This window comes from Diospyros lotus, chromosome 3, assembly GCF_014633365.1.
Source record: "Diospyros lotus cultivar Yz01 chromosome 3, ASM1463336v1, whole genome shotgun sequence".
Taxonomy (NCBI): domain Eukaryota; kingdom Viridiplantae; phylum Streptophyta; class Magnoliopsida; order Ericales; family Ebenaceae; genus Diospyros; species Diospyros lotus.
In genome coordinates, this window is record NC_068340.1 from 23,790,356 (window position 1) to 23,814,379 (window position 24,024).

General features: G+C 38.6%; 1 protein-coding gene across 2 annotated transcripts in view; it reads left to right on the forward strand.

The window, feature by feature from the left end:
• The window catches only part of LOC127798025 (methionine aminopeptidase 1B, chloroplastic), a 37,071-nt gene that overhangs the window by 5,076 nt on the left and 7,971 nt on the right, over positions 1–24,024 (forward strand). For both annotated transcript variants that reach the window (XM_052331301.1, XM_052331302.1), the window contains 2 exons: positions 616–687; positions 951–1,030. In XM_052331301.1, the coding sequence (XP_052187261.1) occupies positions 616–687; positions 951–1,030 (152 nt within the window). The remainder of the gene's footprint in view (positions 1–615; positions 688–950; positions 1,031–24,024) is intronic.

Here is a 24,024-nt window from a genome sequence, read left to right on the forward strand (position 1 = left end):
TTTATTCTTGTAACAGGAAAAATGTTACAAGATTCACCAACTTTAAAATGTATATATTTCTTAATAATATATTAACATTAAATAGTTTTAATTTACTAAATAATCAAATTCATTGAATAAAATGTCATAAAAAAAATATTCTCAAAATTCTAAACAGAACGTGTTTTCTAATTTTTTGTCTTGAGAAATAGTTTTTCAGAATAACAAACTAAACGCATTTTCAGTTTTTTGAAAACAAACTACCAAAACAGAAAACTGAAAATAAATTAAAAACTCAAAATTGAAAGTTAAAACGCAAAAAGAACAGGCCCTAAGGAATTTGTCATTATTTCCAAAAATATTTACAAATATTATTTAGTTGTTTTGTCCATTTTTCCTTATTAGGCCATGGTTTTCTATTGTGTCTATATTGGTGCTTCTTAGTTGGACCAAAATAGACTTGTTCTTAAATACACACACACACACACACATATATTTGATTTGATAATTATGCCTGTTCTTATCTTGTATTCATGGTAAGCCTTTTTTTTTTTTCATTCTTCATGCGGCATCTTATTATTCCCTCCTAATGTTAAAAGCAGACTTATCAACTATTTCCTGTCTTTTATGTGTTAGGGTTATCATGGGGACACATCTAAGACTTTTCTTTGTGGCAATGTTAGTGACTCAATGAAACGGCTGGTCAAGGTATGCTTTTGTTAGTTCTTATTGATTAATTTCCTGTTGTTTTCTTTCAGCTTTATTATATGCCATTTAGGTGACCCCACATTGTGGGATGAAGGCTTGATATGTTGTTGTCTATTATATGTCATTTATTATTTGGAATTTCACACATTCTGAAATTAAGAATTTTGCCAAAGTTTACCTGTATTATTCCAGTTGAAATATATGCCTACAGGTGCAATGTGTTGATTCCATCACAGTTTAACGTTAGATTTTATATTAAGCAGGTAACTGAAGAGTGCATGCAGAGAGGTATTGCCATGTGCAAAGATGGTGCCTTGTTCCGGAAAATTGGGAAAAGAATTAGGTACTTTCATCTTCTTAATGGTGTATAAAATAAAAAAGGTGCATTTTATGATGTGAACAGAGTTTCATAAAACTTTGGCAAATGTACCTATTGAGTCTGGCTAACAAAATATGATGAGCTTTAGAATATTGAAATGAAGCTTATGGCAATAAACAGAAGCTCTTTTAGTTGGATATATTAGTTGGTCTCTGTGGCAATAAATTGAGCCACAGAGACCAACTAGTTTATCCAAGGCCTCAGTAGACTATTGATATGCGTTTGGGTTGTGATAGAGAGAATGTGAAACACTTGGACATGGCCACCAATGCTAACAATTAATAGGAAAAGGTCAGGAAACTTTTGCACAACAGCCTATAGCTGCCCTAACCATTCAACTAGAACAAAAGTCCAGAACTGTCTCCCATTTTAAAATGTATTCTCCTAAGAAATTTCTCCCAACCCCTTATAATGCCTCTTCTAATGCTTACTCCATAAGGAGAAGTGATTCTACCCTCTGACCAGCTCTATAACCCATTTAACTCATTAATGAACCTCTGTAATTACTTGCCTATCAAAGATTTGTTGAACATGGTCCAATTTTTTATATCCAACCCTTCCCTGCCTCTAGGGAGGCAAAACTACTCCGAATTAACTAAATGTTAATTAAGCTCAGTGGCAATAAGAAGTCTCTTTGAATCTTCTCCAATCTTTTAACTATCGAAATAGGAGCCATGACAAGAGAAAACTGTATATAGGAAGGTTAGGAAGAGAACTCTTTGTTTTTTCCCCCTACTTTTAGACTAGTGTTACCTCTTCCATTATCCAATCTTTTCCCAAACCACTTAGACTTTCCGCCTTGCTACCAATGTTTTTAGACAAAGTGCTATTCCCCTCCAAATCACCAGCCATGACGGTCTTGCTTCGAGCTAGATTAATATGTGAGCCCAATGCAACCTTAAAAGAAGGAACACTCCTCAAGGCTGTTAACTCTATCTCCAAAGATCTATAAAATAATAAGCTATCATCTGCAAAGAGAAGATGCAAAACACTGGAATTTAACCCCATTTTATTCTCCACTTCAAACCTCCTAACTGCCCTCAACTCTCCAGCCTCTGGATCATGAGCTAAGTGCTTCCATTACTAAAATGAATACAAAGAGATACAATGGTCTCTTGTCTAAACCCTGTCAAACTAAAAGGGCATCCTCAGTGCATAAGGCTTCTTGCTTTATGAGGGTCTTTTTTGTATGTAGTCTTATTTCACAACTTGAATTCACGACCTTTCATTCACAAATGAGTAATTTTAATATTGTTACCAAGTCTCGCACTCTCAAACTCTTGGAGGTAAATTCTTACAATTTTTTTACGAACTTTTTATACAGTGGCTCCACCATGAAAGTTGATATTACAAGAATGGCACAAATTTGATACAGTGAACAAATTCCACTGGCTCATAGTTCTTGTAACCATGTGCTTTAGGGTTATCTTGATTGATCTTGTGTTAAGGCTGGCATGGGGTTGAAGGCAGACAATGTGCACAAACTTCAGTTCTCACATTCGGTGTGGTGGCTAAGAGTAGGAAACTAGGGGTGATCTGGCCACTCCCTCTACAGAAAACACATCATTCTTCTTATTAAGGGTTCATTTAGTAAAGTTTTTGTTTTCAGTTTTCATTTCCACTATTTTGACAATGAGAACAAAAAAATAGCATTTGGTTACTATCGGGAATAACAAATAATTTTTCAGAATTATCATATTTGTGAATTATTGTTTTCCATATAGTTGTTGGTTTGTTTTTCAGTTGTATTTATTTAGTAGTGGGTTGAGTTATGGACTTAATTTGAGGTTTGTTTCAGATTTGGTGGTTAGATAGTGTTTCCTTATTTTAAGGAAGTGGGGTAGTGGAGTAGTGCTTCTCCTAAACTGTATATATAGTGAGCTATTGTGCTTGAAATAAACTAAGTTTTTCCTTACTAAATCCTAACATGGTATTAGAGCCATAAGCATCCTATTTCAAAGAAGCCAATATCTTGTTCCGTGACCTGCCTAGCAATCTTTTGACCCAAGAGATCAAGCGCAATTTATCTAGGAGCTATGTCTACTTCAACTGAATCAAGTGGTGTATCTAAAGCACCGATTCTAGCAAGTGTTAGCGGGGAGAACAAGAGTCGCCCCTCAACTGGAGAATTGTAGAACATCCAAGCAGCTTATAGGCTAAATGGTAAGAATTATTTAAAGTGATCTTAATTGGTTTGTACATTTCTAAAAGAGAGAGGCAAGTTGGTTTGTACATTTCTACTCGATACTAAACCTAAACAAGGAGACCCTATGTTTGAAGCTTGGGATGAAGAAGATTCTATGGTAATGTCTTGGTTATGGAATTCAATGCTTTTTGAGATAAGTGATACTGTTATGTTCTTAAGGATAACTAAAGAAATTTGGGATGCAGTCAATCAAACTTATTCTAAAGTGAAAGATGCAGCCTAGATCTATGAGATTAAAACAAAGATCTCAGCAACAAAGCAAGGAAGTAGATCGATCACTGAATATTCCAATCTCTTGCAAACTTTATGGTAGAAAATGGATCACTACAGGTGTATCAAAATGACATGTAGTGATGATGCAGTCTTATTTAAAAGGTTTGTTAAAAAAGGTAGGATTTATGAATTTCTTGCTGGTCTAAATATTGAATTTGATGTAGTGAGAGTATAGATACTTGGGAAAGAGGACTTGCCATCCCTAAATGGGACTCTAGCTATTGTCTGTGCTGAGGAAAGAAGGAGAGGAGTCATGCTCAAGACTCCTATGGTGGAGAATTTTGCACTAATGACAAGAAAGGTGCACATGCAGCAATCTAGTGTTGAACACCAAGGGAGTGAGGCTAAAAGAACTCTAGATGGGTCTCGGTTAAACAAGGACCTATTGTGGTGTACTTATTGTAAGAAGTCTAGACATACTATAGATAAATCCTGGAAGTTGCATGGAAAACCACAAGATGAGAGTAAAGGGGCATCAGGCAAGCAAAAGAGGCACGTGCAAGCCTATGTGGCAAAACACAATAGGTTGGAGAAACAAACTCTACAGAATTATTAACAACTGAGTTCAAGAAGGAAGAAATTACCAAGCTGAGACAACTAATTGAATCCCTAGAGAAACCTATGGATCAGGTATCTGTACTCTTAAGTTATTCAGGTATTTCTTCACTTTCTCATGCACTAAATACCTCAAATACTACTCTCTCAAGTGACTGGATTATTGATTCAGGAGCCATAGATCATATGACCTGTTCCTCTCAAAAATTTGTTTCATATACCCCCTATCCTAGCAATAGAAAAATCACCATAGCCGATGGTACAACCACTACGGTAGCAAGTCAAGGAGATGTTTATATTAATGAACCTCTTACCTTAAAAAATGCCTTGCATGTACCTTAGCTATTTACTAACCTTGTTTCAATTTAGAAACTCACCACAGATTCTAATTGTAGGGTGATTTTTCATCCTTCTCTTTGTGAAATTCAGGAGTAGGACACAAGGAGGATGATTGGGCATGCTAAAGAGAAAGGTCTCTATTTTCTTAAGGTACAAAGTGGACAGAAGACTAGGGCAACCAAGATCTCTCCAATGTCTTGTATGGCTGAATCCTTACTGTCACATAGAGAAAGGATTTGGCTGCAACATTTATGTCTTGGTCATCCCTCTTTTAATGTTCTTAAGATAATGTATCCTTTATTGTTCAAAGGATTAAGTGGAGAAGATTTCCAGTGTGACATATGTGGGTTTGCAAAACATAGGAGGACATCTTTTCCAATTAATATGAAAAGAAGTCCTTTTCCATTTGCTCTTATACACAGTGACATTTGGAGTCCATCTCCCATTCCTAGTATCATTGGAGCTCAATGGTTTGTATCATTTATTGATGATTGCACTTGAGCCACTTGGATCTATCTTTTAAAGAATATATCTGAAGTGAGTTATGTAGTTCTAGTTTTTTATAACATGATAAAAACTCAATTCAATGTTGAGATCAAACAAATCTAATCAGATAATGCGAATGACTATTTCAATCAGTTCCTTACTTCCTATTTCCAAGCAAGAGGCATAATTCACGAGTCCTCTTGTGTGAATACTCCACAGCAAAATGAGGTAGCCGAAAGAAAGAATGAGCATCTTCGAACTATCACTAGAGCTCTTTTATTCCAAAAGAATGTTCCAAAACAGTATTGGGGGGAAGCTATCCTAATTGCTACTCATCTTATGAATTGACTGCCATTAAAGAATTTGAATTCTCAAAGCCCTCTCCAATTGTTGTCTTAATTCTTTCCACAAGTTTCAATCTCTAGTGGACTCATATCTAGAATATTTGGGTGTGTAGCATTTGTTAATTTACACTCTCAACAACTTGATCCTAGAGCTCTTAGATGTATTTTATGGGATATTCACCTACTCAAAAGGGGTATAAGTGTTTTTGTCCACTAACCAAAAGATTCTTTGTATCAATGGATATTACATTTGCTGAACAAAATTAGTATTTTGTTCAGAATTCTCTTCAGGGGAGACCTCAATAACTAAGCAAAAGGATAGAGATTTATTTCTTCTTGAGTTTTCGTCCTATCACCTTCACCTTTTCAGCACATCCAACCTAGTGTTGCATCCCTACAACTTTCATCTAAGACTCAGTCCAAACCTCAAGAGTAGAGAGAGGAAGTGTCAGTTCAGGAAGCTAAACATTGTCCACTTCAAGCATACTTAAGAAGGAGGAGACCAACTAAAAGGGAAAGCTAGAGAGAGAAGCTCTCTGTTGGGAATGGGTTTCCTGTTCGCGACTGCTTTCTCCCTGGACCCTGCTGATTTCTTTTCTTTGATTTTGCATTTGTAAACCTCTTTTGAGGATTCTTGCGCGTGGGGGAGTGGATCGGGGGTTCCAAATTTGTTCGTTTGTGCTGCAGTTTCGCTGTGTTTAGTGATTTGAAAAGTCAAACTTTTGAAATTTCAAATTTCTTGGTTTCCCACTGCTGGGTTTTGAATCCTAATTAAAGACTTGGCATCTTGCGTTGAGATCGCAGATTCGTTCGTGCATTTCCGGCCCTCATGGGTAGGAAAAAAGTGAAGTCGTTTGGCAAAGATGATGTGTCTTCAGTGGATGAAGTATTTAAAGCTTATGGGATATGCGTGGACTCCATTAATTAGCAACCAATAAAGGTGGGACAAGCTTTGGATGGCCGAGTTAATGAAGCTCCTCCATTAAAGGCGAAGACCACAGTTGTTGGCTCAGTTAAAGGTGAGGGGCCACAGGCAGTGAAGGGTTTTGAAGACCAGGGTCTAGAGTCTGATCATAAGAAATCCAAGGATGTTTTGCTGGATATTCTCGTCTGCATCAGGGACGGTCAAGAAGGTGCTTGTCTCACTGTTTAGAACCTTGGGTGAAAATGACATTGTCTTTGAGAGTTCTCTAGTGAAGGCAATTTGTTCCAATCCTGCTCGGAAAGGGGAAGGTGCTGGTAAAGCTCCATGGATTGATTTATTTAAGGATAATAGGCATCCGTTGAAGGGCTTATCTCTGCAGTTCATGGATAACCTTCCGGAATCCCAGAGCTCAAGCAAGAACATGTTATTGACGTTCATTCGACGTGGGGTTACAGTCTTATTGACTATTTTGTTGGCCGATTTCCAAATAAGTCGGCTCTTTTAAAATTATGTGATCATGGAATGTCAAGTATAAATATTTTGCCCATTCTAGCGGCTGGTTGATCTTTAAATTTGATAATGAGTTCTCCAGAGACAAAGTTCTTTCAAGTGGCCCATACACTTTTTTTGGGAGGCCTTTAATGTTAAAGGTTATGCCTCCTTACTTTGAGTTTGATGATCAAAATGTTTGCTTTATGCCTGTTTGGGTCAAGATTTGTCATTAGAATGCTGAACCCAAGCAGCATTGAATATTATTTGTTCTAAAGTGGGGAAACCCATTTCTACTGATAGTGTTACAGTTATGAGAGGCCAGTTCTCTTATGCAAGAGTATTGATAGAGATTGACGCTTCCAAGGAATTAGTGAAATTTGTTTGTTTTAAACTCCCATCCGGAAAGCTAAGATTTCAGCCAGTTCTATATGAGTTTGAGCCTAAGTTATATTCTCACTGTAAAGTTTTTGGGCACTCATTGAAGGGATGTCAAGCTAATAGGCCTGAGCAAGTTTTAGTAAAGCCATTAGATGTTAAGCCCTTGGAGAGTATGCCAGTGAATGCTTTGATCAAGTCCTCGAATATTCTCACAGCGGTTGTTTTGAATTCCCCTTCGGATGATTTGGCCTAGGTCACGCCTGACCCGCCTAATGATCCAGTTCCTTCAGGGCAGACTAGTGTTGATGGGTCTTCTCATGACTCTGGCTAATTGGCCGTTCCAGATTGTGAAGCCTAATTGGGTTCAGTTACAACAAGGGTCAGCTCGATCAGATGGTTAAAGAGTCAGATGCCGAATTAATTCATGATGTTATACAGTGGCGGAGCCAAAAATTTTAAGCAAGGTGGGCAAAAATTAAACCCTAAACTCTGTCTAAAATTAAATAATATAAAAAATTAAAATAATATAATATTAAAAAATATATATCAATAAATTATACAATCGACGTATTTTCATCTTTTAATAACGTCGCATAATAACATCATTATCAATTTTATTAAATATCTATTTTTCAATATACATAACTAAATTATCGTTCAATCATTAATCTCCAATTCGATTGTGCAGCCGAGTCTTGATAAGTTTCATGATAGACTGTCATTTAATCATTGATCTCCAATTCAATTACGTAGCCGAATCTTGACAAACTTCATGATAGAAAATATATTTTTTGCCGTAGTTTCAAATATGTAACTAAAAAATTTGTAACAAAAAATGGAAAAAATTAATCCTTTTAATTAAAACATAGTTAAAGAAATGGTCAAGGGATGTTAATATACACACAAGAAAAGTGGGTTAAATTTTTATATATCTTATTTTTAATTTTCGGCCAATACTGAAAAAAGCACTAGCAGTCGCCACCAGCCACCATGACTGGTGGTTTTCGGCAATCAGAGGCAACCACTCGACATCCTTAATCCCATTGACCAACATACCCAAAAATTAGTAAAATCTAACTGCCAAATTTCGTAAATCCAAGTTTAAACTTTTGGCCAAATCCAATGTGCGTAATCGCACTGACAATTGCCACCGGTCATCGTGGCCGGTGGTTTTCGACAATTAGAGGCAATCACCTAACACTCTTATCCTCATCGACTAATATACCCAAAATCCAGAATTTTTTTAAAATTCAGGGTGAGCATTTAGAAAAAAAAAAATTAAAAAATTAAAAAATATTAAATTATTATATATAATAATTTTTTAAAAAATGCAGGGTGGGCAACTGCCCACCCTTGGTTGTACGTGGCTCTGCCACTGATGCTATGCCTCAGAGGGACATGCCACGGGTGGATCCCTTGGGAAAAGCGGTTCAGCAGGAGGCTCCTTTCGAGCCAGTTGCATCCAGAAAGAAGAGAGTTAATAAGCAAGCTCCTATGGAGGAGGTGCAGGAAGTGGATGCTCAAGTAAGCCAGCAGAAAGATCAAATGGAAGGGGAAGCATGTTGATGCAAAGAAGGGAAATTCAAGCCAACAGAAAGTGATTAAGAAGGGCTCTAGCTCTCTTCGATCACAATGATTTATGCATGTTGGAACATAAGGGGCTTCTCCTTGCCCCTTAAACACAATGGGGTCCGGCACCTCATTAAGGAGGATGGTTTCGATGTTTTGGCTATTCTTGAGTCCAAACTCAGTGTGGATAAGCTTGATTGGATCATGAGAGTTAAATTCTCAGGATGGTTGCAAGTTAACAATTTTGATTTACATGAAGCTGACAGAATCATGATCATGTGGAATCCTTCCAAAGTGGCTCTTGAGCCGTTAGGTTTTTCCCCTCAAGTGATTCATTATAAGATCTCATGTTTGATCTCGTTGAAAGTTATTATATGAGTTTTATCTATGGCCTTCATTCCATCGTTAGTTGTAGACCACTATGGAGTAGTATTAAGGAGTTTGGCAACCAATGTTCAATTCCATGGCTATTGCTTGGGGACCTTAACAATGTTCTTAGAGCAGATGAGAAGTTCAACGGAGTGAATGTCTCCTTTTATGAAACCAATGATTTTCAGGATTGTTGTTTATCGGTTGGCCTTTTAGATTTACAGTCCATGGGATGTTTCTTCACATGGACAAATAATTCTGTGTGGTCCAAACTTGACAGGGTGCTTGTTAATCCTGTTTGGTGGTCTGCAGGGTTCTTCAGTCTGGCTCATTTTCTCCCCCCAGGCTGTTTGTCAGATCATTCAGCCATCATTATCTCGTTATTTGATCAGGTTATGGGCAGAAAGAGACCATTTAGGTTTTTTAATATGTGGACAGAGCATGTGGATTTTTAGTCCATTGTGGATTCTGCTTGGAGGCTGAATGTCCGAGGCAACTGTTAGTTTGTGTTGTGCAAGAAATTGTTCTTTCTTAAAGGGGCTTTGAAGAAGTTAAATGCCACCCACTTTAGCCATATCTCGGCCAGGGCAGATAGAGCTTCTAAAGCTCTTAAGGACCTTCAGTTTCAGCTTTCATGTCAGCCTGATAATGAGGTGCTATGAGGTGAATTGCCGGGCTTGTGCAAGGAAGCTAAGGATCTAGCTGAAGTTGAGCGCCATTTCTTTTCCCAGAAAGCTAAATGTTCATTCCTTAAAGACAGTGATCAGTGTACTAAATTCTTTCATGACATGGTTAAGCGAAATGCTAAAAGGAACTTTATTGCCTCTGTGTATAAGGAGGATGGGTCCCCACTTGTTCCGCAAAAGAGGTTGAAGATGAGTTTATCCTTTTTTATAAAGGATTGCTTGGATCTTCATCTTCCTGCCAGCCTATTGATCTAGAGGTTCTTCAGTTAGGGCGTTGTATTTCCAGTGAGCAAGCTATGGCTCTTACGAGTAGTATTTCATCTCAGGAGATTTGAGACGCTCTCTTCAGTATTGGGGATGATAAATCTCTGGGGCCAGAAGGGTTTTCCTTGCTTTTTTTTAAGAAATCGTGGAACATTATTGGTAATGATTTTTGTAAAGCTATTCAGAAGTTTTTCAACTCGGGTAGATTACTCAAGCAGATGAATCACACAGCCATAGCATTGATTCCTAAATCAGCCCATGCCTCATCGGTTGGAGATTTTTGTCCCATATCTTTTTGCAATGTCTCATATAAGGTTATCTCCAAAATTTTGGCATCTAGACTTGCCTCTGTGTTGAATTCTGTAGAATTAGAAGTATTTTTATATATAGAATATTCTTTGTATATTTTAGGAGCTATGTATATTCTGTGTATATTCTCTTTCCTTTGTATTATTTTCTTCCTTTATAAGGAGAAAAGAGAATCAACCTATTATGTATCTTAAGAAATAGAGAAATATATTTTTCTCAACCTAGTTTATATGGTATCAGAGCAGGAATTAGGGATTAAATCACAATCGTCCACTGTGAAATCCTAACTTCTCCTATTCCTCTGCTATACCCAAGATCTGTCGCCGCCCTTACATCGGTCGCCAGTCATCGCTCCATTCGCAGGCCACCGCTACCCTTACACCGGCTGCCACCTCTTCGATCCGACATCCCTGTCGTTGCCGCCACCACGGTCGTCGTCATTCTCCAATGGGTTCCCACCTCTGGAATGGTCGCGGCCTCCTAGCCTCTCGCGAAGGTCGGCCTCCATTCGTCGGACCTGTTGCTGCTCTTGTTGCCTCGGCATCGCCAATTAGAGCCGCCCCTGTTCGCGCATCAGATCCGTTCCCATCTACTGTTCAATGCCATCCCCGGTCGCCGTTCGTGAGCCGTCCCTGTTCGCGCATCAGAGCTGCTCCCATCCTCTATCACCCAGATAAGTTCTTGTTCAGATTGGGCACCTAGATCCAAACGCCCAGATTCCTGGGTCACTACTAGTGTGTCCAGATCCGCGGGTCACTATTGGTGTGTCCAGATTTGATTGTTTAGCGGCCAGATTTGATTGTCCAGGTCTGATTGTTCTACTGCCACCATGCAGTGCAATACCCTGATCTGATTGTTCAGCTGCCATGACCGATTTTGCATCTTCAGTCACTTCGACCCAACAATCCCAGTCCTCTCAAGACCAATTTTGAGTTCCCCGAAACTCCTCTAACTCACATCCGGTATAGATTACAACCATTCATCTCAATGGTACTAATTTCCTGCGTTGGTCGCAATCTGTTCGTATGTACATTCGAGATCGGGGAAAGATTGGCTATTTAACTGGTGCCATATCAGCCCTAGACAGTAAAGACCCACTGTATGACATGTGGGATGCTGAGAATTCAATGATGATGATGTGGCTTGTTAACTCCATGGAGGAAGAGATAAGTTCGAATTATATGTGCTTCTCTACAGCAAAGGAACTATGGGATGAAGTCACTGCCATGTATTTCGATTTGGGGAATCAATCTCAAATCTACGAGCTCAACTTGAAGCTTGGTGAGATTCGACAAGGTAGTGATATTGTCACCATATACTTTAATTCTTTAAAGCGTATATGGCAAGACTTGGATCTCTTCAACACATATGAGTGGAAGAACACAGAAGATTGCGAACATTATCAGAAAATGGTTGATTCTAATTGGGTATTTAAGTTTCTCGCTGGACTCAATGTTGAGTATGATGAAGTCCTTGGGAGGATCGTTGGTAGAAATCCACTCCCGTCTCTAAGTGAAGCTTTTTCTGAAGTTCGGCGTGAAGAAAGCTGAAGACTGGTTATGTTGGGCAAGAAGAAGAGTGGTGAAAGTGGGCTATCTGAAAATATGGGGCTCGTGATTGCTGATGCTAATGCTGGTGGGCGGCATATTGCGGGTCAACAAAAGGCGGAAGAAAAGCCTCGTGTTTGGTGTGATCATTGCAATAAACCACGCCATACTCGGGAGACCTATTGGGTGCTTCATGGCAAACCAGCCAATTGGAAGCCTAGATCGAAGCGATCCCAACCTACTGCCCATGAAGTTGATGCAGGACCATTCAGCAAAGAGCAACTTGATCAACTTCTGCGACTGCTAAAGCTTAATTTGTCCCCTGATACACCCAATTGTTCATTAGCCTATTCAAGTCGAAATTCTTTGCCTTGTCTAGTTCGTTCCAATCTGTTCCATGGATCATTGATTCATGAACATCTGATCATATGACTCATTTATTGCATCTATTCAACTCATATATTCCTTGTGCTGGTAATGAAAAAATAAGAATAGTCGATGGTAGTCTTTCACCTATTGCAGGTAAAGGTCTCATTAAACTCTCTGATAGTATTGATCTTCAATCAGTACTCCATGTTCCTAAACTTGCCTGCAATCTTCTATTTGTTAGTAAACTCTCTAAAGACTCTAATTGTCACGTTATCTTTTTTGACTCCTATTGCATTTTTCAGGCCTAGAACTCGGGGAAGACGATTGGTAGTGCTAGAGAAATAAATGTGCTCTACTATTTGAATGGGGATGTCTTGCGTAATAAAAAAGCTTACGAGCTGAGTGGTACTAGTTCTACTTCTGTTTCTAATCAAATAATGCAATGGCATCCTAGGCTAGGCCATCCTAGTTTTCCTTACTTGAAATATTTATTTCCTACGTTGTTTAAAGGAGTGGATCCTTCTATGTTTCAATGCGAAAGTTGTCATTTATCCAAAGATTATCTTGTTAAATTTCATCCAAAACCCTATTGTCCTTCAAAACCATTCTATTTGATACAGAGTGATGTTTGGGGCCCTTCTAAGGTCTCTACTTTGTCTGGCAAAAAATGATTTGTTGCTTTTATTGATGGTCATACTCGAGTTTGTTGGATTTACTTATTTGCAAAAAAATCAGATGTGTCTAGAACTTTGAAGCATTTTTTCCATATGATTGCAGCTCAATTTAACACAAAAATATGTATTCTTCGATCTAATAATGGCACTGAATATTTTAATGAATCTTTGGGGATTTTTTTAAAAGAAAAAGGAATTTTACATCAAGCCACTCGCCGAGAAACTCCCCAACAAAATGGTATTGCTGAACGAAAAAATCGCCACCTCCTAGAGATTGCCAGGGCCATTATATTTTCTATGAATGTCCCTAAATATCTCCGGGGTGATGCAATTTTAACTGCTTCCTATCTTATTAATTGTATTCCCCACTCGTGTTCTACAATTTCAAACTCCCTTACACTCTTTGAAACAACTCTTTCCTCTATGCCGTATATATTCTGAGTTACCCTTAAAAGTTTTTGGATGCACTTGCTTCGTTTATGTTCCTCAAATATTTCGTTCAAAATTGGATCCCATAGCTGAAAAATGTGTCTTTTTGGGCTATGCACCAAATAAGAAAGGGTACAAATGCTTTAATCTTGTCACAAAAAAAACTTATATCAGTATGGATGTGTCTTTCCTCGAAACTCAACCCCACTTTATCACAAATCATCTTTAGGGGGAGTATATTGAGCAAGAAGATAATATTTTGAATTCTAATGTTGAGGAGGATAATTCCTTAAAACTCAATGACCCTCGTCCTACCATGATTGGTGCTCCCCTCCACTCTGATAAACAACTCAAGGATATAAATGTTCCAAACGTTGTGGAACAGGGTGTGTCTGGTTCACAGGTGCCTAGCATGATGGGATTGGAACTATGGGGAGAATTACCACAAATGGATCAAAATATTTCAAAACCGGAGCTTCAGTTTTATACAAGAAGGCAAACCCTGAAGAATACTCCGAATACTTCTCTAACAATTGAACAATCGACGTCTCTGAATGATGGGCCTTATAACAATACTTCTTCTTCTCATGGTAACTCTAAACTCACTCCCTTAGATTATTCTTCATTTGACGTGTCCGATCTTGATATCCCTATTGCTACTAGAAAAGGAGTGAGATCTTGTACCAAACACTCGATTGCCAGATACCTGTCATACCAAAAATTGTCTAATTATCATAAGGCCTTTCTTTCAAACATTTCTAACCTGCATGTCCCAAGAACAATTCAGGATGCCCTTGGTGACCCAATTTGGAAGTTAGCAGTCCAAGAGGAAATGAGTGCTCTTAAAAAGAGTGGAACTTGAGAGATTGTGAACAAACCAAAAGGTAAAACTACGATAGGCTGTAAGTGGGTATTTACTATAAAATGTAAGGCAAATGGGAGCATAGAAACATACAAAGCAAGGCTGGTTGCAAAGGGATTCACCCAAACATACGGCACCGACTATCAAGAAACATTTGCTCCAGTAGTTAAAATAAACTCCATTCGAGTTCTTCTCTCCCTTGCAGTGAATTTCAATTGGCCACTTCACCAATTTGATGTAAAGAATGCCCTTCTAAATGGTGATTTAGAAGCAGAAGCGTTTACGGATTTCCCACCAGGATTTGAGAAGAGCCTCAGTACAAACAAGGTATGTCGTTTAAAAAAATCTTTGTTTGGTCTAAAACAGTCTCAAGAGCATGGTCTGAAAGATTTGGAAAGGCGGTGAGAAGCTATGGCTACATTCAGAGTCAAACAGATCACACATTGTTCTTCAAACACGCTAGTGACGGTAAGAAAACAATTTTAATTATCTATGTGGATGATATAATAATGACTGATGATGACAAGGGAGAGATTGAAGAGCTTAAGAGAGACTAGCTCATGAGTTCGAGATCAAGGACTTGGGTCCTCTAAAGTATTTTCTTGGGATGGAGTTTGCAAGATCTAAGGAGGTGATATTTGTCAACTAAAGTAAGTATATTTGAACTACTAGTGAAATAAGAATGCTTGGGTGTAAGGTTGTTGAAACTCCTATTGAATGCAACTTAAAACTTCAACCTATTGAGGCCAAGAATGCGGTAGAAAGAGAGAAATATCAAAGACTTGTGGGTAGACTTATCTATCTATCCCATACTCGACCAAGACATAGCCTTTGCTGTAAGTGTTGTAAGTCAATTTATGCACTCGCTTGGTTCACAACATTTTGAAGCTACCTACAGAATTCTGCGGTACTTAAAGGGAACCCTTGGGAAGGGTCTACTTTTTAAAAAACGTGGACACCTTCATATAGAGGCTTATACAGATGCAGATTGGGCAGACATTGTAACTGACAGAAGATCTACATCAGGGTACTGCACCTTTGTGGGAGGCAATCTTGTTACTTGGAGGAGTAAGAAACAAAATGTGGTGGCCAGAAGCAGTGCTGAAACTGAATATCGTGCAGTTGTCCATGGTATTTGTGAGGTCATGTGGATAGAAGAGGCTTCTATCAGGCTAAAGTTTATTGTGATAATAAAGCTGCAATCTCTATTGCTCATAATCCAATTCTCCATGACAAGACAAACATGTAGAGGTAGATAAACACTTTATCAAGGAAAAAATTGATAATGGAGTAATTTGTATGTCCTACATTCCAATAGTTGACCAAGTGACTGATATTCTTACAAAGGGATTACACGAAACTTAGTTTGAGAAACTTGTGAGCAAGCTTGCCATGGATGATATTTTCAAGCCAGCTTGAGAAGGAGTGTAGAATTAGAAGTATTTTTAGATATAGAATATTCTTTGTATATTTTAGGAGCTATGTATATTCTGTGTATATTTCTCTTTCCTTTTGTATTATTCTCTTCCTCTATAAAGAGAAAAGAGAATCAACATATTATGTATCTTAAGAAACAGAGAAATATAATTTTCTCAACCTAGTTTATAGATTCTATTATCAACCAATCTTAGTCGACGTTTGTCCAAGGGAGAAGCATGGCGGAGAATATCCATTTGGCCCAAGAGATTCTCCGAAGTTATAATAGGAAAAGGATTTCCCCTAGATGCATCATTAAGATTGATTTGAGGAAGGCTTATGACACAGTTTGTTGGGATTTTCTCAGCTTTATCTTAACAAGATTTGAGTTTCCTGAGCAATTCATTTGCTGGTTGATGGAGTGTGTGTCTACCCCATCGTTTTCCATCATGATTAATGGTAGCCTTTGTGGCTATTTCAAGAGGCCTTAGGCAAGGTGATCCTTTGTCCCCATTTCTGTTCGTTCTCTGTTTGGAGTATTTGTCCAGGCTATTGAGAATTAACACTGATGAGTTGGACTTCAACTTTCACCCTAAGTGCGGACAATTGCAGATTTCTCATCTAGCGTTTGCTGATGATTTGATGCTTATGGCTAGAGGTGATTCTCTGTCTGTCAAAATTTTGATGGACAGTCTAAGGATTTTTGCTGCTTGCTCGGGTCTTCAGCTGAACGAGCTTAAGTCATGTATTTTTACAGTAGACATCGTTAATCCTGATTTGGATAACATCTTGGCCCTTTCCAGCATCCTGAAGGGTTCTATGCCATTCTGTTACCTGGGCATTCCCCTTGTGGCTGAAAAATTGAAGGTCATGCATTACTCGCCCCTCATCGATAAGATTTCAGCTTACATTAGTGCATGGTCCAGTTCTTCTTTGTCATTTGCAGGAAGAAAGGAGCTCATCAGGGCGACTCTACAAGGTGTAGAATGCTTTTGGTTATCTATATTGCCTTTCCCAGCTATGGTCATCGATAAAGTCACGCGTCTATGCAGAAATTTTCTTTGGAATGATAAGCAGCCACTGGTTGCTTGGAAGGAGGCATGTCTTCCCAAAGAGGAAGGTGGCCTGGGGCTTAAAGACATCAAATGGTGGAACTTTGGTCTCCTAACCAAAGCTCTATGGAACATTCATGCAAAGAAGGATATGCTATGGATTCGTTGGATTCATCAATCCTTTTTACAGCAGACTTCTGTATGGGACTGGTCCCCTAAAAAGGATGCCTCCCCTTTGCTTAAAAGAATTGTGGTAATTAGAGACGTTTTGTGCCAGAAAGAAGGCAATGTTGAAGCTGCCATCCGAAAATTATCCAGTTGGGTGACGGGCCATTCTATAGATATTGCGTTGGCATATGATTATTTTCGTATTAGAGGGAGTAAAAAAGCTTGGGCTAAGGACATTTGGGCAGTATGTATCACGCCTAAACACTCCTTCATTGTTTGGCTTGCTGCTAAATGTAAATTGTTGACCAGAGACAAGCTGCTCTTTATGGACATTGATCGTGCTTGTGTCCTTTTGTAATGCAGGTGGAGGAGACTAATGAACATTTGTTCTTTAATTGCTAGTTTTGCTCCTCGATTTGGGGCCAAATTAAATTGTGGTTGGGCATCCGAAGAGCTATGTCTACCATTCATAGTGCTCTTAAATGGCTCAAGAAGGAAGCTCGGGGGACTTCATGGCGCAACAAAGCAAAAAAAATAGCGTTCGCTTGCACTGTTTATTGTATTTGGAATGCTAAGAATCGTCTTATTTTTTAGGGTCAGTGTCCTCCTGTTGATGATTTAATTAGGAAGATCAAAACACATGTATACAGAGTGCTTTTTACTTTGTATCCTCATGTTTTGATTATTTTTAATTTGTCTGACGCTAGTATCTAATTGCCCCCCCTTTTCTGTTGTTTGCCTGGGGATGCCTAGTGTATTTGTATAGTTCATTTTGATCTATTCATATTCATTTACTGATAGAAAAAAAAGGAGGAGACCAACTGCTCATTCAACCCCTATTCAAGCATCTGAATTAGCAATTGGTCCTAAACATGAATCTGAACCTAATGTGGTATTCACTTCTACTTACATCTCTCCTATTGAACCTGATCGTGTTTCTGATATATCTAACTCTAGTGACCTTATTGCTACCCGCAAAGGAACTAGAACTTGTACAAAACATTCCATGCACCTATTCATGTCGTATAAAAATTTGTCTCTAGTCACAAAGCATTTCTCACCAACATTAGCTTAATTCTCATACCAAAAACAATATTTAAGGCGTTAAGCAATGAGAATTGGAGGGATGCTATGAGGGTAGAGATGCAAACACTTGAAAAGAATAAGACATGGGATCTAGTAAGTGTAATACCAAGAATGATTTGAGGTTATAAATGATATTTAATGAAGGGCATAAGTGGAATTTGCAGAAAAATGAGACTATAGGGTACACTAATGTAGTTTTAGACGACCAAATTAGTCGGAGGGAGTACCCCGGACCCTAGAAGATTAAGGAAAATTGTATAGTATAGACGAGTGATTTAAATTATGATTTTTAGTGATGAAAGAAGTTGGATTGGGAACAGTTTTCAGTACAGCTGTCGACCGGGCTAAGAAAACCGAATCAACGTAGGAGACGTCCAAAAAGTCAACGGAGCATGCTAAGGACTAATATTTTATATATAGAACAACCCTTAAGTGATTTCGGGTTGAAACAAATGGATTTAAGGTCAAAAAGGTCAACCGAGCCTAAGTGCAATTTTCTAAATTTGCCCGAGGGAGGTCAAAACGATAATTTTTCAGGAATTTCAAGGGTCAAGTGAGATGTACTAAACTTGTGGGACCTAGTGGTATAATTGGATAGTTTGGGGGCACAAGGAAAAGGGCCGAAATGACAATGGAAGAAGCAAGGGGGCTATAGTGCAATTTAGCAAAACTTCAACAATGTGAACACAAAGCCAAAGTTGGCCGCCGCAAATCCTCGCACATGGAGGCCGATCTCGGCGATGGGAGGGTCGGGGAGGACCTGGGGGAGGTCATATACGGCCGAAGGATGCTTGGTGGCCAAGGATTGGCTGCTGATTGGCCGGAAATCGTCTATAAAAGGGCAAGGGTTCGGTCGATCCTTTACCCACAAATTGGCCGCGATTTGGAGTGTTTTTGAGAGAGTGATTAAGGGGCTTTTGGTCGCGAGGAATCAATGATCATTTTGAGGCATTTTGGTATGCGTTTGAGGGCTGTTTGAGCAAGGCTGAGAATCGGAGGCGGTCGCCTAGCCGGACCTGCAACTCGCCTTTTGAGGCGTTTTTCCGGTGTCCTTTCGGCTAGAAAATGGTGTGACTTGGATCGACTTGCAAAGGGCTTCAAGGGGGTGCCCTTATTTCGGCCATCGGAGCGACCGTCGGAGACTGGTTCAACGAAGAAGAAGGTGGCGCGTGTAGTCATGCGCCAGCCTCCACACGCACCCACGCGCCAGGCGCGTGAGGGCGCGTGAAATGGGCATTTTGGGTATTTCCTCTTCCAGAATTTTTGTTGATTTATTTGAGGATTTATCATGTTGAAACATTTTGAAAATGTTTGAGGAATTAATTATATTGGAATTATTGAGGTGAAAAATGGGAGAAAATTATGAAAATTGGGTAAAATGGATTTTAATGCTTTCTTAATTAAATATGGTGTTTAGGAAGTGTTGTGGCTCGAGATTGAGTATAAGTTCAAGTATTTGGGATTCAGCACGCTAATCGAGGCAGTGCACGAGAATCAAGGCGATCTGAATACGTTCTGGTGAGTGGTCTGACTCTAGTTTTACCTTTGTTTTGGATATGTCTTGATGTGAGTGTAGTGAGTTTAGGTGAACGAGTGACACGGTAGGGCACTCAAGACCAAAACTCGGGATGCTATGCTTATGCATTTTTATTCATGTATATATGGCATCATTTGCATATTGATCATGTGGTATATTGCATCAACTGTTTTTCTTACTTGCAAAGGAGTCGGTGCATGGCGTGTGATTTTCATATCATCGAGGTATTGATTTTGGTGTCGTTATTGGGTCCATATGGAACGGGATGAGGTCTTTTGAGAATGGGACAAGGTTAATCCTAGTAAACGAGTGACATGGTAGGGCACTCGAGAGATTAAGTATGTCGCGGCAAGGTCAACCCCAACGGTTTGTGGAAGGTGTTTTTCCATGGGAGGTTGAGTATGTCAGGGAGATTTCTCAAGTTAGACGTGTTTGTATGATGTCGTTTTGTCTGTGTATGCCATGCTCGTATGTTTTTCATGCATTATGTAAACTGTTTCATGCCGTTACTTAGATGTTTTGTCATCTAACCTGGGTTATGCCCCTGGAACATTCAATGTTCCAGCTAGGGACTGCTGCGAGGGCAAGGATATGGCCAGTTGAAGGTCAACGGTGCTTAGATTGATAGTCGTTGTAACCTTTTGGGGTTTTAGTATGTATTTCAGCTTGTGTATGGATAGTTGTACGATAACGCTGTTATCATTTGGTTATCTGTATCATGTATTTTGTTATGGAAATACTATGTAAGAATCACGATGTTTGATGTTATTGTATTCGCTGCGTTATGATATGTCTCGTTTAATTGTTAAGATTATTGATCTTGTTAAGTTAAACGGGCAAGACTGGGGCTTTCGGGATCTTGTGTGTGCATGTGAAGGTCGTTTATGAAGCACCGCGCGTGATGATGTTAATATAAAAAAAAAAAGATTTCCGAAAATACCCTTATAGTGACACGCCCGGCAAGGTGGGGTGTTACAATTGGTATCAGAGCCCTAGGTTAAAACCCTAGGATAGTTAAGCTAGGTTGTTGAACTTAGCATGGTTAGAACTACTGAATGAGAACTTAGAACATGGTTATGGATTCTAAGAGACATTCGGAACCTAGATGAAATGAGTATGGGAACTCTAGGAAAGTGAGACTTGAGGTGTTTAACTTGAATATACTTTCAGCGACAAGAGGAGACGAACAAGTTCTATTCACATCTTTTTGGAAATTAGAAAGCCAGTAATGGGGGTTGTCGAAATGATATAAACATATGGTTAACAAAATGTTAGAAAAATGAATACTTTGGTGATTCTGGTACAACTTGAAGTATACTATAAATCTCTTTGGAAGAATTTTAGTAGATCGTTTTAGTACTTCCCGAATGGGACATCTTAGCCTGACGAGATAAGTGAAACGGCTGAGGTTATTAGGAGAATTTATCAAATAACTTGGGAGAGTAAGAATGGCTTGAAGCCAATGAAAACCTGAAGGTTGAGTTAGATACCCTAAGTGGAGATTTAAGAGGAAACGAATTCAAATAGAGCCAATTAGTGGAAATCTTGAATGGAGATTTAGGGAAAAAGAAACTGGTAGATCATAAAGACAAAATCCCTACTTGGAGACTTGGGGATTTTCGATTGAAATCTTTGAGGTTATTAATTGGAGAATACTAGACCTTGCTAAGTGATAGAACGTTGGATTGGGAGTTAGCATCCAACAATGTGATTCGAATGTAAGGTTGGTACGGTAGCCTTAACTAAGGATCCCTGAGATTAGGAAACTGTAGATTGGAGATCATTAGTCAAAATCCTTTTCCGCTAAATGATTGGGTTATCTGGTGGTTATTAGGAGTAAGCGAGTTGGGGATGTTTAGTCTGATATGATATAATCTAATGATAAATTAGGATTGCGAACGGATGATATGAAGAATCGAGGGTAAGAATGACTTGATATAGATCCTGAGAAACCCAAGATGATTCGATAAAAGCTTTTGAAAATAGAATTTGAGGATTTTAGGAATCCAAAATTGTTGATGGGAATATTGAGATAGAGAAATCGGAATTAATGACAGAAGAAATAAGGAAAGATTATCTTAAGAAAATGGCTCGTAAGACCGAGTCATAAGTGTTTGGTTACATATGTTATTCAAGGACAAAGAGAGTCAAGGTGTAGATTTGAGTCTTATGGAAGATTTAGTAAAGGAATAGTTGTAACAAGGACGTTAACCCAGGATCAGACGAGGAAATCCAATTAGGACTAATTGAGGATTGAATTCTTGTTTGAGGTGTTTAGAAGTTTTTCTCGGTAGTAATTGGCTTGAATAAAATGCTCTAGGTTATAGTGAGAATTTTCCTTTTGAGGAAATCTTGGTGATCTAGGATTTTGGAATTTCGAATAGTGACTACGAGATAAAGAGGGAGCAACTGTAATTTAGCTATAGTTAGGGTTGAGTTACGACCGAAAATTATTAGGATACGAAACATGAAGTTCGCATGTTTTGAGGATTAGAAATTTTCCCTTGGAAATTTGAAAGAATCTTTTGGCTTATAGAGAATTTGCAAAATGAAACCTTACTTGATGATCTTGAGATTGTAAGGATCAACGGTAGATTGGAGGTTCGTGATTTAGGACGAACCTTGGAGATTAGAACGATTTTGGATAAGACAATTTCAAGTTTGACTTTGATGTTTCTAAAGAAAATTTACTCATACTGTATACACTTGGAGATAAAAAGAAATTTCAACTTATGGAGACGATGCTATTTTAAGCTTGAAATGATCCTAGCTGATTTAGGAAGGTTTAAACTCGAATGGTAGCAGGGTATGTGAAATTATGCACACAAAAGTGTCGAATGGATAATAAGTCTTGTTAAGGACCAAGGGGTAGTCATAAAAGTCTTGGCTTGAGTCTTAAGACACCAAGCAATGAGATAGGACTTGCTAAGGCTTGATAAAGGTCGTAAAGATATTTTAAGACATGATTAGGTCTTAACAAAGTTGAGATTGATCCTAAAAGATTCAAGGAGAGAAATAGGATTGACGATTCATAAAGCGAGGTGTCAAGTTGGAGATCGATCGCAAAATAAGATGTCAGAAGGGCGGAGCTTCTAAAACTAGAATTGTGATAGACAGAACCTATGATTATAATGTGAGTCTATAGAAAGCACGGTTATGCAACCTATTATATTTTTCGAATGCGATAGTTATGCTGGATGGGTTTCAAATAATTTTGGAGAAAAGATTATAACACCTGTAATGGTAGCAATAAGAAAGAGAGGTTCCATGATAAGTTGGAAACAAAAGGAGATTAGATACGAGGTACTAGGAATGGTAAGGACAAGGGTGCACTACTCAATTGAGTGATAATTTTGAAAAAGAAAAATTAAGGAAACCAAGAGATCAGGGATTTGGACTAGTATTGATAAAAACCACTATAGCTCTCAGAGATGGAACAAGGAGTTCTAACGTAGCGATAACATCATCGGTGTTTGGTCTGTAACAATGGATCTGAGCCTAGGGACCAAGGCAGATGACTGGTGGTTGGCTCGCGGTTTGGGGTGTGATACCTACGAGTCGGAGCAACACAGTGAACTGTGGAGACGGTCAGGTGCCAAAGTTTGGGCAACACTGAAGATGTTATGTATGGTTTAGAGTCCAGGTTCCAAGGAACTGGAGCATCGTGGCAGGATCCCTAATCATTATGGAAAAGGGTAAAAGCTTGGAAGATGACCTAAGCAGAATAATTGCTATGTGGATTATGATAGTCGATAGACAGAAGAAAGTTGGAGGAAGGAAATGTAATCTCGAGTGATGAAATAATGGTTGTTGTTAATAGAGATTTATGAAGGATTCCTTTAGGATAATTACATTCACAACAGAAATTCGTGAAATTGGGATTACTAAGGAGTAATGAGTGCGCTCGGGAAATTTAGGAGTTGTGGTGAAAGAGTAATTGTGTTCATAGATCAAGGCAGGTCCTAACCAGGGATGGAACGAACCCTGATACAGGTGTGTGTTACGAACTTGTGTAGGAAAAAGTGTTCCTTGGATGTGGCATTTGAAATAAATTTAACTCTAGTTATTGACTTAACTTTTAGTTTCGTATGTCTATTAATACGCATTCCAAAAATTGTGAGCAGTTGTCTTCGATTAAATTTTTAAATCTTATCTTTGGTGATATAAAAAGGTTAGAGCAATAGTAGGTATATCTTGGTACTCTCGAGCATGAGTTGATCTTTAGAGTGGGACGAAAATTGACATAAAGATGTAATAAGTTATAAGTCGATAAAGAAACGAAAGTGTTGCTCTTTCCGAGAAACATGTTATGATTTAAGAAAACATGTAATGAGATGCTATAAAGGAAAATGAGAGTTTCTAGTTCCACTATGGAAATTTTATTTGGGTTGTAAGATAGTAGGCTAAGCTATTAAAGTTTTGCTAAGTGTTGCTGAAAAATCTAGTGAGAATCAAAAGTTGTCCCGTAAGGTTTTCCTTTAAGGAAGTTGTGTGAAAACTAGATCGGCTAAGAGGGACGAGATTAAATCTATTCTTAGGATCGAAGATGATCAGGGATCTTGTCTGACTTAATAGAGAAATTGTTTCTCACGTGGGAAGGATAAGGGAAAACATCGCTTAGTT